The sequence below is a fragment of the Pelodiscus sinensis genome, chromosome 5 (assembly GCF_049634645.1).
Source record: "Pelodiscus sinensis isolate JC-2024 chromosome 5, ASM4963464v1, whole genome shotgun sequence".
Taxonomy (NCBI): domain Eukaryota; kingdom Metazoa; phylum Chordata; order Testudines; family Trionychidae; genus Pelodiscus; species Pelodiscus sinensis.
Window position 1 is genome coordinate 134,281,358 of NC_134715.1, and position 12,563 is coordinate 134,293,920.

Consider the following 12,563-nt stretch of genomic DNA (forward strand, 5'->3'; position numbering starts at 1 on the left):
CCACTTGATTTAGATACTCCGGGGAAATAAGGGATAAGGGATCTTTCGGAAAAGGCTTTATTTTCCGAAAGACCCGCGTCTAGACTGGCACTTTTTTCCGGCAAAGCTCCGTGCCAAAAAAAGGCGGCAGCCATTTTTATGCTAATGAAGCGGGGGAGATTAAATCCCCGCTTCATTAGCAATTGCGATACGTCTAATTTGCATCCCTTTTACGAAAAAGGGATGCAATCTAGACGTAGCCTAGAAGAAGTCTTTTCTTGGAGAGGTGGGCCTCCCCTCTCCCTGTTACTTGGAAGAGACCGCTCTGACACAGACACAGGAGGGGAAAAAATAAAAATGCCTTTGTCCCAGTTTGAAATCCCTACCTGCATTGCTATTGGCTGACCAGATATCTGGCTAGGGACAGGAGACATAGTTAACCCCTTAGTCCCCAGGTGCTGGTCAGGTGGGAAAGAAAAGCTTTGCAGATGGAAGCCAGCAGAATTATGGGCAACAGTAAAGAAAATGCCTTGTGGCCACACATAGGACCCTGATGGGCCTCACGTTTTCCACCACTGGGCTGGAAACAACACGCATGGCCATCCTGACTAACAGGCATTGATGGACATGTCTTCTGTGAACTTACCATGTACCATTTTGAACCCTCTTCTAGACTTGGCCTTAACAACATCCACCGACAAGGAGTTCCACAGATTAACTAGGCATTATGTAAAGACATACCACCTTAGTTGTTTTCACTTTCAGCTCATAATATTTCCCCAATTTCACTTCCTCATTCTTGTGATTTTTCATAAAGTTGTTCTGGTTCCTTTTCTCATTTAAAAATACTCCTCTGAGAAGAGATTTCAGAAGTCCTAAACTTCCCTCCCAAGAAATGCTTATGCAGGGAGAAATCCGGCTCCTGGATCTCTAGCACAGAAGCTGGCTTGGCATGGCAGTGACTCCTGATGGGGGGAGCTCAGTTTGGAGATTCAAGCTCAGGCTGGTTATTACCGTATGTGGCCCGACTGAGCCGTTGCTGTGAGTCCCAGTCACGGACACTAGGTTGCGCAGTTGTTGGATGGGAGGGGGCAGTTGCCTCGGTCGGGGGCGTTCGAGATGTAACTGACCACGGATTTCTTTGGTCTCCTTCAAGGCAATGCTCCCACGCGATCGGCTCCTTGGTGGCAGAGGACGAGAGGCATCACCCCAGCGGTGCTACTCCTGGTCCTGGCCCTGGCCACCTCCCTCCTCGCTGTGACGCTTCTATGTAAGTTCAGCGACTGCCCCGTGTTTGCCCCCTTCCATACAGGCCAGCTGGCTCCTGTGCGCAGGAGCCGCCCCGTTCTCAGCAGCATGGCACCCGCATTTCCGGCTGTCCCTCCAGGAACTCTCCTGCTCAGGAAGTTGGAATGGCGCTGTGAGATCTTGCCCTGGGGTTCGACAGCAGCACAAACGTTCTAACGCTACCGATGGCCAAGCCCTGGCGCAGTCGCCTAGGGAGGCCGTGGTCTCCCGCGCTGGAGGGGTCTCAGGAGGGGTCAGACAGCCACCTCTCAGGGATGGGCCCGGTGTCCTTCGTCCTGCCCCAGCATCAGCTCCCTGGCTTCACGCCACGTGTGGCAGCCCCGCCTGCTCGACCTCGCTCCGAGGGGCAAGCTGGGTCCCTGCCTGACCACGTGTCACCAGCATGAACCTCAGCCCAGGTGTGGTCCTGGCGCCACTGAAACGTCCACCCGCTGGAGAGAGGCCAGCCCAGGGGTTCAGGCCTGGCCTGGGAGTGTGGGACCTACCCTGCAGCTCCCAACCGCATCTGGTAAGAGGGGTGTTTGAGTGGGGAGCTGAAGAAGCAGAGGGGGGAGGGCCCCATCCTCCACAGCAGCAGTTCCCAAATGCCGGTCCGTGGACCGCAAACCCCTGCACCAGCACTGCCAGGCCACGCCCTACCAGCTAATGAGCCCTGCCCACTAGGGCTCCCTATGAAGCAGCAGGGTGAATGGCCCAATGGAAATATATGCAGATATGCAAATCAAATGTTACTGGTCTGCCAAGTGTATGGGAACGGGTTTGCCGGTCCCCGGTATAGAAAAGGTTGAGAACCGCTGCTCCAAAAACACTGGCAACCCCTCCCAGCTCGGTATCATGTGCAAACATTATAAATGTCTCTCCGTGCCATTATGTGCATCACTGATGAAGACATTGAGCAGAACCGGTCCCAGAACTGAGCCCTGCGGACCCCCTTGTGATGCCCTTCCAGCAGGGCTGTGAACCGTTACAACTCTGCTCAGGAAACCGAGGGCAGGAACAAATGGGGAGGCTGGCGAGCTGAAGAATGGGGGCTCTGGGGGCCTCTCCTGGGACCGGAGCTGTTCAGTTACAGGGACGTTATTTGGAAAAGTGCTGACCAGGGAGGTGACAGAGTTTGCAGATGTTGCAACGTTGCTCACAATGGTTAAGTCCCAAGGCTGTTACCTGCACACATTTCTCTCTCCCTTCCACCCTGTAGGGACACACACCTTTACCCAATTCCTAGTGCAACCCTGTTAATTTACACACCCACCCGTACCCAGTTCCTACAGCTCAGAGCACAACTTCCTGCAGGTTTTGCAGGTTCTTTAGCCACTGAAAGAGCCTCACCCAGTAAGATCCTTATCCTCGCTTTACTGACAAATCCCAAACCAGCAGGATACACATGCTGAGCACACAGGGTCATGCTCACCAATCCTGATAAAGGCAGGCAGACTTCCCCTGCTGGCCAGGCAATATCAGTCTCTCTGGATCTTAGCTGCTGCACATCATGGTTGTGCTGGAGAGTCCTGGCTGCTCTTATCTTAGGCTGGGTCTTGGAGGTGAGTTCTTCTTCTTGGCGTTCCTTGTCTCCCTTTGGTCTTCTTCCAGCCTTTTGCTTCCTTCCTTCTGCTTCTGTGACTTTCGGCCTTCTTCCTGGTCTCCTTCTTGGACATCGGTTTATATAATGAAACCTGAGTCCTGCTTAGCTAGACTTTAACCAATTAGTTTAGTATAATTTTACTAACCAATCATAAGAAAATTACCTAACCAATCATACCCCATGGCATTAATTGATTTACACCGAGCAAAATGAATTATGCAGCCGACAGAAACAGTTACAAACCAGACAGAGCTCACACAGTCAAATAATAGGAAAGTGTAGTGACAATGATCATAGGATGAGGCCCCTTGCTCCTTCCCCGTGGCATGTTGAGGGCCCACGGCCCTTCCTGCCCCCACGCGTGGCCCCACCTTCACCCACTGACACGAGGGCACCCAGTGAAACCTGCAGGCAGCAGAGACCACACAAAACAAAATCTCTCTCCATGGTCACCGGGGGGCCCTGCCAGGCCGTGGTGTGATGACCCAGCTGCAGCAGGGCTCCAGGGAGAACTGAGGCAGTTCAAGGAGGACAGGTCCATCAGTGGCCATTAGCCGTTTTCCCTGGACTCCGTCTGCCAGGGGCTGGGACTGGGCGATGGGAGGGATCACGGGATGGTTCCCTGTTCTGTTCCCTCCCTCGGGGCAGACAGGACCCTGGGCTGGAGGGACCTTTGCTCTCACCCCGTCTGGCCGCTCTGAGGTTCTTACACAGAAGCCAGATGTCTCTATTCCCTGCTGTACCCACTAGACCCCGCTCCCCTCCCAGAGCTGAGCCAGCGCCCAGCAGTCCTGAGGGGTCCCTCTCCTCAGAGCCCGGGAGGAAGTCTCACCCCTCACTCCATGTGTAGCCTCACTCGTGTGCCCTCAGTGACTTGCCACAAGATGGCTGCGCATGAGCGTGTCAGAGCTGAGCGGGGATTAGACACAGCGCTCCCGTCAGCGAATTGCTCAGTGAGTGGCCAAAACACCGGCGGCACCGAGGGCTGATTTTTGGGGACAGCTCCTCTGCAGGGGTAAATCGAGGTAGCGCCTCTGCAGTCGATTTCCACCCCCTGGGCTGGGGCCCTCAGCGGCATTTGGGCTCCTGGTTTGTCCTGAAATCCCTGGCAGTCGGGTGCCTGGACACGGGTGAGGTCCTGGCCTATGGAGAGCAGCGAGGGGTGAGAGGCGCCGGCAGCAGAGCTGGCAGGGCCATGGGCAGGCACTTGGACGGGCACGGTCCTAAAGGGTCAGGCGCTGCAGGAACGCGGGTCGGAGAACGGCAGAGCCAGCGGCGGGGAGGGCCATGGGGGGCAGCCAGTCTCGGCCGCGTACAGAGACAGGTGTCGGGGGGCTCAGCCAGTCTCAGGCCAGAGGGCTCCAGCCCCCTTGATATCCCCCAGCCAAAGAGCTTCCCCGACCTCCGCAGGCGGGTGACCCACTGTCGCGGGGACTCCCAGCTGGGGAGTTTCCCCTCACACTGACCTGCCTGCGGCGTGTCGGGCGCAGCTCCCTGCCGCACAGAGCTGCCCCCCTATCCCCAGGGGTGCCCCATGCAGCAGCAGAGACCTGACTGGCCTGGGCTCCCGTGTGCCCGCGGGGGAGGCTTGCAAAGAGACAGCCGCAGCCGTCGCGCTCAGGCGGGCGTGGGGCGCAGGCCCTGCTCTGGGCCTGGCGCGTCCCCAGCCGGGTCAGTCCGGTTGCTGACCCGCCGACACCTGATCTCTAGATTCCCAGGGACGGAGCCGGCTGCAGGAGATGGAAGAAGCCGCGCGGAACCTGAGAGTCTCCCTGCAGCCGACCAACACCTCGGCCGCGCCCGCCAGGGAATCGGACAGTAAGTCTCAGCCTGGGGCCCGGCAGCAGGGTCACTCCCTCCCCAGGCCTGGAAGCCGAGCACCCTCCTGGCAGTGGCTGGCTGCTGCATCCCTTCCTGCTCCTAACCAGGAGGCCTAGTGGTCAGCGTCTTCTGTCCTTTCACTAGAGTGTCCCTCATGCCAGGTTCCCCCCAGCCTGGCTATGTCACGGTTGCATTCGCAGGGCACAGAGATGCAGCTCATGAGCCAGACAGGGCTGAATTCAGACCATGGTGGAAACTGGGCACCAGTAGAGCTGCTCTCCTGGGCTTCATTTTCCACCCCCGCATCCTCCCCCCCCCCCCACCTCTGAGCCCTTCCTAGGCAGCTACAATAGTTTGGGTCCCTGCCCCGTCACACTGATGGAGGCAGAGCGCCCCCTTGTGGGCAGTGCCACAACTGCCTCTCTCTCTGTCTGGCAGGGGCTGTGCACACACCCGGTCTGTGGCCCAGAGTCACTCAGGTGCAGGGGACGCGCTCACAGGTCACAGGGCGGCAGAGTCAGGAAGACGTGGCTGGGGAGACGGGCCTGGAGCTCAGGGAGCTAATTCAATTCCCAGACCTGCTGCAAACATCCCGTGGACTTTGGGCACGTCTCTCTGAACCTGAGTTTCCCGTTGGGATAACAAACCTCTACTCCTCCCACGTGGCATCTATCTCCACTGGGAGCCGCTGAGAGCAGGGCCTGTCCCCTCCTGCCTGCCCAGGGCCTGGCCCGACGGGGCCGGCAGGGGCTGCCCTAAAACACATCCCCCCAATCCCGTGTTCTGATCCCCACTGACGTCGCTCTGACTTGCTCCCAGCGCTGCAGCTCCTGGGCGAAGTGCAGGCAGGAGTCCGGATGCTGAGAGCCGAGCTGGGAAATGTCAGTGCAGAGAACAGAGAACTGCAGACCCGTCTGGACACGGTCGCTGGGGCGCGAGGAGCCGGGTCGGATTCCTGCAGTGAGTCAGAGCCCCTGGTCCTGCCGGTGTGGGGGGGAAACGAGACTCAGGCTCCCAGGCTGCCAGTGCAGGGCCTGTCACCAGCACCGAGTTCCCTGCATGAGACACACCTGTGGCTGCGCATGCACCACCCTGCGGGGATCCGTGTGGAGTTCAGTGGCACCCTCGGCCTCGATCCAGGCCAGTCCAGGCACAGGCAGAGACAAACCGGCCTTTCAGTGCTGGGAAGGTTGGCGGGGGAAGGGGGTGATGCTCATAACTGTCCCTGGGCCAGCGCCCCCTGCAGGTCGTGGGTGGAACCTGACAGGAAATAGGCCTGAGACCTTCACCACTGACCACTAATGGTCACTGAGCACTGTTGGTGCAGAACCAGGGGCTGTTCCACCTTGCGCTGCTACATCCTCTGCCCCCCACCGCCTGAGTTCCCCCGCCAGCTCAGCTGAGCAGTGAGTCTTCCCGTTCCCATTACAGCCGTGCTGCTCTGCACTGGGACCAGCACCTGCTCCAGCCCAGACACAGCTGCATTTCCGTGCTGGGGGAGGGACCCTGGGCTGGCTGCTCTCCACAGAGTCTCTCGGATCCTTCCCTATGGCCATGGACTTGATTTGCTGAGTGGCTGGAGAATCGGGCTCAGACGTTCCCTAGGTCTGGGACAGCCCAGGGGCAGGGGAAATGCAGCAGGAGAAGCTCTGAGCTCCCTGCGGGTGTTCCTGTGACTAGCCCAGATGTCTGACCCTAGTCTCTGCTCCCAGGGGACGTGTGGACAAAGCTCTCCGCAGGCTGGATGGGTCACGGTGGGAACCTCTATTACTTCTCCCAAGAAGAGAAGTCGTGGTTCGAGGCCCAGCAGTTCTGTGTATCTCAGGGCTCACACCTGACCTCCATCTCCTCCCAGGGGGAGCAGGTGAGTGCAGGACCATCCCAGGGCTCGGACCATGGGTCAGGGCCTGGTTTTATGTCAGAAGCAGGAGGTGGGTAACAGCTGAGGCAGCAAACCTGAAACGTGCCTTGTAACAAACTCTGGGCAAGGATGCCCGGCCCTGGAACCTGACGCAGGGATCCACCCATCAGTTGAGAAGCAGGGGTGGGCAGGGGCACGGTGCCAGGCCTGGACACCCCAGAGTCTGGGGGGAAGGAGGGAGGGGCATTTGGGGACTGGCTCATTTCTCTAGGACACATCGCCGTGGTTACTCCGTGCAGATGCACAGACTCAGACCCAGAGACGCTCCAGGACTCCCACAGGGTCTCCCAGTGAGTCGCTGTCAGTGTTTGGGGTTAGACACCATGTCTACCACTCCCCAGTGCCCTGCTCACATCCCCAGACGCCCGCTCCCCTCCCCAGCCTGCTCAGCCCAGGTAGCTGCAGCTGCCCCTGCAACCTGCCTTGAGTGGCCTGACCATGCTGGGATCTGTGTTGGGCAGGAGTTCCTCTCCAAGGGGACGGACGGAAAGCGCTACTGGATTGGACTCACCGACCAGGGCACTGAAGGCCACTGGCGCTGGGTGGACGGCTCAGAATACAGAGCAGACGCCAGCAGGGGGTGAGTAACACGGAGACTGATCCCGTGTTAATGTCTCGTCACAGGCTCTTTCAGCAGCGTCTGCTCGGCCCCTTGGGTCTGTGTAGTCCCCAGTGCAGGGGGCCCGATCCTGAGGGAGGCTCCTGGGCGCTGCCCCAACGGAAATTCACCCTCCCAGGAATTCCTACACACGCCCCTTTGCTCAGAGCCTCCCTGGGGACTCGCTATTGACCTGAATGAACCACCTGGATTTACACCAGCTGAGGGACCAGCCCTGAGCCAACTCCACCCAGCCAGCTTGGCCTGGAGCGAGCAGCCGGGTCCAGTGCTCTCCCTGGGCCACATGGCGCTCCATCTCCCCCACTGTGGGGTGCAGGCTGCAGGGGCCGGGGCATGGCCGGAGCCAGCTGGAACCGTTACACTGAGCGCAGGGGCCTGGGCTGAGGCCCATGACCAGGGCAGGGAGAAGCCAATGAGGGAACCTGTTGCCCTCTCTTTCCATCACTTTGCTGAGTCATTTCTGGGGGTCTTGGCCCCCTGCTAACTAGAGTCCGTGCAGCAGAACCGAGGTCAGCGTGTGGCCGTGGTTCTCCTGAGACAGTAACACTCTGCTCTGCAGTTTCTGGTTGCCTGGTGAGCCTAACAATGAGAACGGCAGAGAAGACTGTGCTCAGTTCCGCACACAGAACCAGACTTTGTGGAATGACGTCCCTTGCACTCTCCGTTTTCGGTGGATTTGTAAGCAGCCCATGGACAGGAGGTGATGTGCAATATCACCTGCTGAAGGTATGAGGGGGGCACAGATGAGCTCCCTCTTCCCCCAAACTCCAGGAGCCAAAGTTTTTGGGGAGCGGAGGCAGAGGGCAGATAATTAATGAACTGGAATTCTTGGATTTATCTCTGAGGTCTCTGCAGCATTATGCAAATATATGTAATATGATCTCATCTGGGTCCTCTAGCAAGCAGGAGCAAAGCCTCGTGACTTGGGTGTTCGTTTGTGAGCGCTGACAGCACCGCACCATCCTCCCTGATACTGCCCCGGCCACACGCAGAGCAAAGACATCGTCCTCCTCCTTCTCTCCTCTTCTTTTTCACGCGTGGTTTGTTTGGGGTGGAACTTAGGGTTGGGGGTGGGGGTGACCCTGGATGTTGAGTGCAGTGGAGAAGGGGGGTATTTTGTTTCATCTCATTATTTTCCATGTGCTTTGTCCTTCTTTCTGGCTGTAGCAAAGACACTAGTCCCTTGCTGCCCGGCATGAATGGGTCTCTAATTTGTATGTTTCCAGGTCTGTCAGTAAATAAAGTACTTGGACCATGGAGTTACTACTTCCAAATTATACAATAAATACTGATTTGCTGCCTTCCACTAGAATTTCTGTTTTGTTTTTACACCTTTAAAATCAGATGTAGAAAGATGTAGAAATACATATCATACATATAGTAGCCCAATGTCTGAGACTCTATAACAGTGTAATGCTTGGTGTTGCCTCTGGGCAGCACTTTTGTCTCTGTAATGTCCTTTGCCTCCTGCCATGGCGCTTGGCTGACTTCTGCCTGGCAGCCGCGGGGGAGCAAGTGGCGCAAGCGGACGTTTGGGCCCCGCACTCCCCATGCAGGAGGAGAAGGAGAAGAGAAAGAAAGTGAGAGGCAGGAGAGGGAGGAGAAGAGAAAGAGAGACAGAGAGAGGCAGGAGACGGAGGAAAGCTGAGAGAGAGAGGCGGGGAGGCAGTAGGAGGAAGGGAGAGAGAGAGAGAGACGGAGCAAGAGACCGGAGGCTCAGGAGAGAAGACCAAGATATAAAGGGAATAGGATGTGGAGGAGAGACCGGAAAATCCCGTTTTATGATGGGCTAATTGGCTAGTATATTCTATACATATAGAAATGTGCATATAAAGAGAACCCCTCCATTTTACTCTATAGCTGGAATCCCAGAAGGTTCCAGAAGGGAACAAAGGGAATATTTCCATGGAAACTGAAGCCTATCTAGGCTCCGCCCTGCCAAGTCTTCCTTCCCTGGTGAGGAGACAGCCCAGTCAGTGGAAGGCCAAACTACGGTGCACTCACGTAGCTATGACTGAGCCTAAGCCTCTGGTATCCCAGAAAAACTCCACCACATCCAGGGAACGTATCTGCTCTTCCAACATTTTTTGCAGAAGAGCAGACACACTCTTTCAGAGGTTTCCAAAATTTGTCCCAGTGTAGAGGGGCCAAGTTTCAGAAAAGCCTCCTCTGACAAAACTATCGGGAAAAGGTACACAAATGGTGGAGTGCAATTTGCGTACCTTTTGCCGAAAATAGCGGCAATGTAGACCTAGACTGAAGCCAGGTGCTCAGGACACTGAGGAAGCTTGGGAGCCAGACTGAGATTCATGAGGGATTAAAAACCGCTCAGGTACATCGGCCAAACATGATTGGGTTTCTTGCACCTTCCTCTGAAGCTTTTAGAAGAGGCCAGTATCAGCGGCAGGTACCTGGGCTAGATGGACCATGGATCAGCTCTGGTGAGCCAATTACTGTAAATCTGAGAGGGCAGAAGCACCATAGAGGAACTGAGAACTGACCTAAAGGTTCCTCCTAAACTGAACCTTGGAAAGTTCCCTTGCGTGTTTGTTTCGTTTGGGTTAGCTGCGGGAGTTCAGGTTTCAGTGTGAGATGATGGTGCAGCTTGTACACTTCTACCAGGAGGAAGACGAGATAAAGACCAGACCAAACCCCTCTTGACCATTGCACATGCTGCTGCTCCTTCTTGGGCTTACCTTTGCCAAGAGCAGAGCTGAGCTGTGGCTTTGTTCTCCCAAGTCAGCCCATGCTAAGAGCCGGGAGTCCATGAGAGCAGGGCAAGTTGGTACAAAGGATTCCAGTTGTGTTGTCCTCACCTGGAGGCTGGGGAGCTATGTGAATTTACTCTCCATATTCTTTATGAAAACGTGCTTCTGCTGTAGATGTGACATAACTGAGAAACACTTAATGCAGAATGGCTCATGTGAGTTGTCATTGGAAAGGTTGTGATTTACTGAGTGTGGTTTTTCCATTTGTATGCCTATATTGTTTTGGCACTGGAAGTTAGCAATATTGACCATTCATCTGTATTCCAAACCATCCAGAACTAGCCCTTCCGTTGCAGCGATGAAAAGCCAGACAGGGCTGCTGGCCCATTAGCCCAGATGAGGGAGTATGAAAGAGGCTGGTCTTCCTGTAGATGCTGCAAACAGCATGTGAGTAATGGCTGTTCCGACCCTGCAGAGATATGTTACCGTGTCCCCTGGCACGGGGCCCCATCCTGGAAGGCCAGTGTTACTCACTAGGGGTACGCCTACACACCAGCGTTATTTTGGAATAAGTGACGTTATTCTGAACTAACATAGTGCGTGTCTACACTACAGGCCTTTATTTCCAAGTAATGTTGAGCTGGAGGACTTCTTGCTCTGACTCCTGGTAACCCTGGTTTCACAAGGAGGAAGGGAAGTTGAAGGAAGAGTGCTCTTCCTTCAACTTCCTGCAGTGCAGACAGTGCCAAAAGCCAAGTGAAGCTATTTCCACTCATGCTATGCAATTGATGTAGCTGAAGTTGCGTAGCTTAATTCGACTTTAATCCTGTAGATGTGCTCCAGAAGACAAAGAGTTCCTTACACAAGAGTGACATAAGGCAGGGAAGTGACGTCACCAGGGTTCTCCTTTGTCTCACCATCCAAAGAGACACTGACAAACGTCCGGAAACAAGAACTGAACTGGGGAGAGAAAGGTCAGGGCCCAGGCTGGGAGGACATCCAGTTTGTGAGGCATAACCCTGAAGTTTCAAGCTGCAGGCCAATGCAGCTGACACCCTCTAACCCAATGCTTTTCCCTGCCAATGTTCAACAAATAAACAACATGCAGAAAGACAATACCTAGCGTGGGAAATGATTCAGTAAAACAGGCTTGGTTTGCGTGCTTTGCCCCATTTGCTCAGTAATCTGCTATGTTCTGTTTGCTACCTCTTTAACCACCTAAAATCCCCATTTTGTAGTCAATAAACTCATTTTTTATGTACGACGTAACCCCATTTGTACAATTAATAGCGGGAGACAGTTGTGCATATCTGTCCTCCGCAGTGGGGAAGGAGGAGTATAAAGTTGGACTTATATACAGACTTTGACAGTACATCTACATTTGCACCCCAATTTGAACTAGGGATGCAGATGTAGATGACCGAAATTGCCAATAAAGCGGGGATTTAAATATCCCGCGCTTCATTAGCATGATCTCACCAGTGCGTTACTCCGCTGAACAGCTGCAGGGAGGGGTCCCGTGTCCCGTTTTTTACAACAGCCCCTGGGTGAAAGGGGAGCCCAGCAGCTCCACTCAGCACTGCTGATCTGGCTGGTAATTTCCTAATCCCTAACGTCTGGCCCCACCTCCAAGCCCACATCCCCAGCCCATGGCCCATATTCCCTCCACACCCCAACCCTTCACCTCTGCCCATAGAACTGTCCCACACCGAACATATCAGCTCCATCCCACAGCCTGGAGCCGAATCCTTGGGTCTTTCCAAGGAAGTGATGGGGGGGGGCTCCTGTGCGGGGGAAGGAGGGGCTGTGTTCAGTTACACTGTGCTTCGGAGGAGCAGCGGGAGAACCCAAACACCTGTTAACCCCTCTCCCAGCAGACCCTGAATTGCTCCCCACCGTGGGGCGAACACACCGTGCGATGTACACGGCACAGCAGGCACCACTTGGCCGTTAGCGAATACTGGCACATGTACCCAGCGCTGCTCCGTCCTTAACTCCGATTGGTACCACGGCTGTTTGCTCTTCCCTTCCCACCCCTCAGGGAGAGAGAGCAAAGTGCCCAGCTCATCTGTCCCCTGACTCCCCAGCCAGAGTGAGGAGTGCAGCAAGCTGCGCACTTTCCCCTTGCTCCCTGAAAAAGAGAACAGCCAGCAATGCCCCCTATGAATTGGGGGGGGAGCTTCATCCTCCCCTTTGTCCCTAAAGGGTGCTGGGGAGGGGCGAGAAGCTCAGAGCTGGGACAGGCTCAAAGGGAGGGGGCCCCATTTCATCTGCCTGGTGATTGTCTCTATTCCGTAGGGGTGTATGAGAAGCAATCCCATTCCAGGCACATCCCGTTTTCCTGGCACGACCGCACCCTGCCCTTGCTTTGCGTTATGATGGGAGGGAGCAGCCTCCTGCATGTGGGTCCCTGCTCTGACCGGCTAGGAGCAGTTCTGAACAAACAGGCAAAGGCACAAACAAACGAACGGTCTCAAAATAGAGAGAAGAGAGTGCGGGAAAAGCCCCCCCCCCCATTTTCACAGTTGTCTCCTTGGGGCTGGAGCCGTCGGATGACTCGGTGTCCCGGTGCAATTGCAGAGCTCTGCAGGCAGACAGCGGATTGGCTGCTGGAGCTCGTGCTTC

The 12,563-nt window shown here is 55.6% G+C and overlaps 1 protein-coding gene across 3 annotated transcripts; it reads left to right on the forward strand.

Annotated features, from left to right (window-relative positions):
* Positions 1-486: 486 nt before the first annotated feature.
* On the forward strand, positions 487-8,653 carry LOC142829725 (C-type lectin domain family 4 member K-like). Of its 3 annotated transcripts, XM_075931115.1 has the most exons (8): positions 491-1,044; positions 1,136-1,249; positions 4,580-4,687; positions 5,510-5,650; positions 6,403-6,554; positions 7,073-7,191; positions 7,790-7,956; positions 8,130-8,635. In XM_075931115.1, exons 1-7 carry the CDS (start codon positions 948-950, stop codon positions 7,932-7,934), a joined length of 876 nt encoding a protein of 291 aa, XP_075787230.1. In that variant the 5' UTR covers positions 491-947; the 3' UTR covers positions 7,935-7,956; positions 8,130-8,635. The 3 variants fall into 3 exon arrangements, with proteins under 3 accessions (XP_075787231.1, XP_075787230.1, XP_075787229.1); XM_075931116.1 differs by lacking the exon at positions 7,790-7,956 and having other exon boundaries at positions 487-1,044; positions 8,130-8,653; XM_075931114.1 differs by having other exon boundaries at positions 7,790-8,636.
* Positions 8,654-12,563: the final 3,910 nt, after the last annotated feature.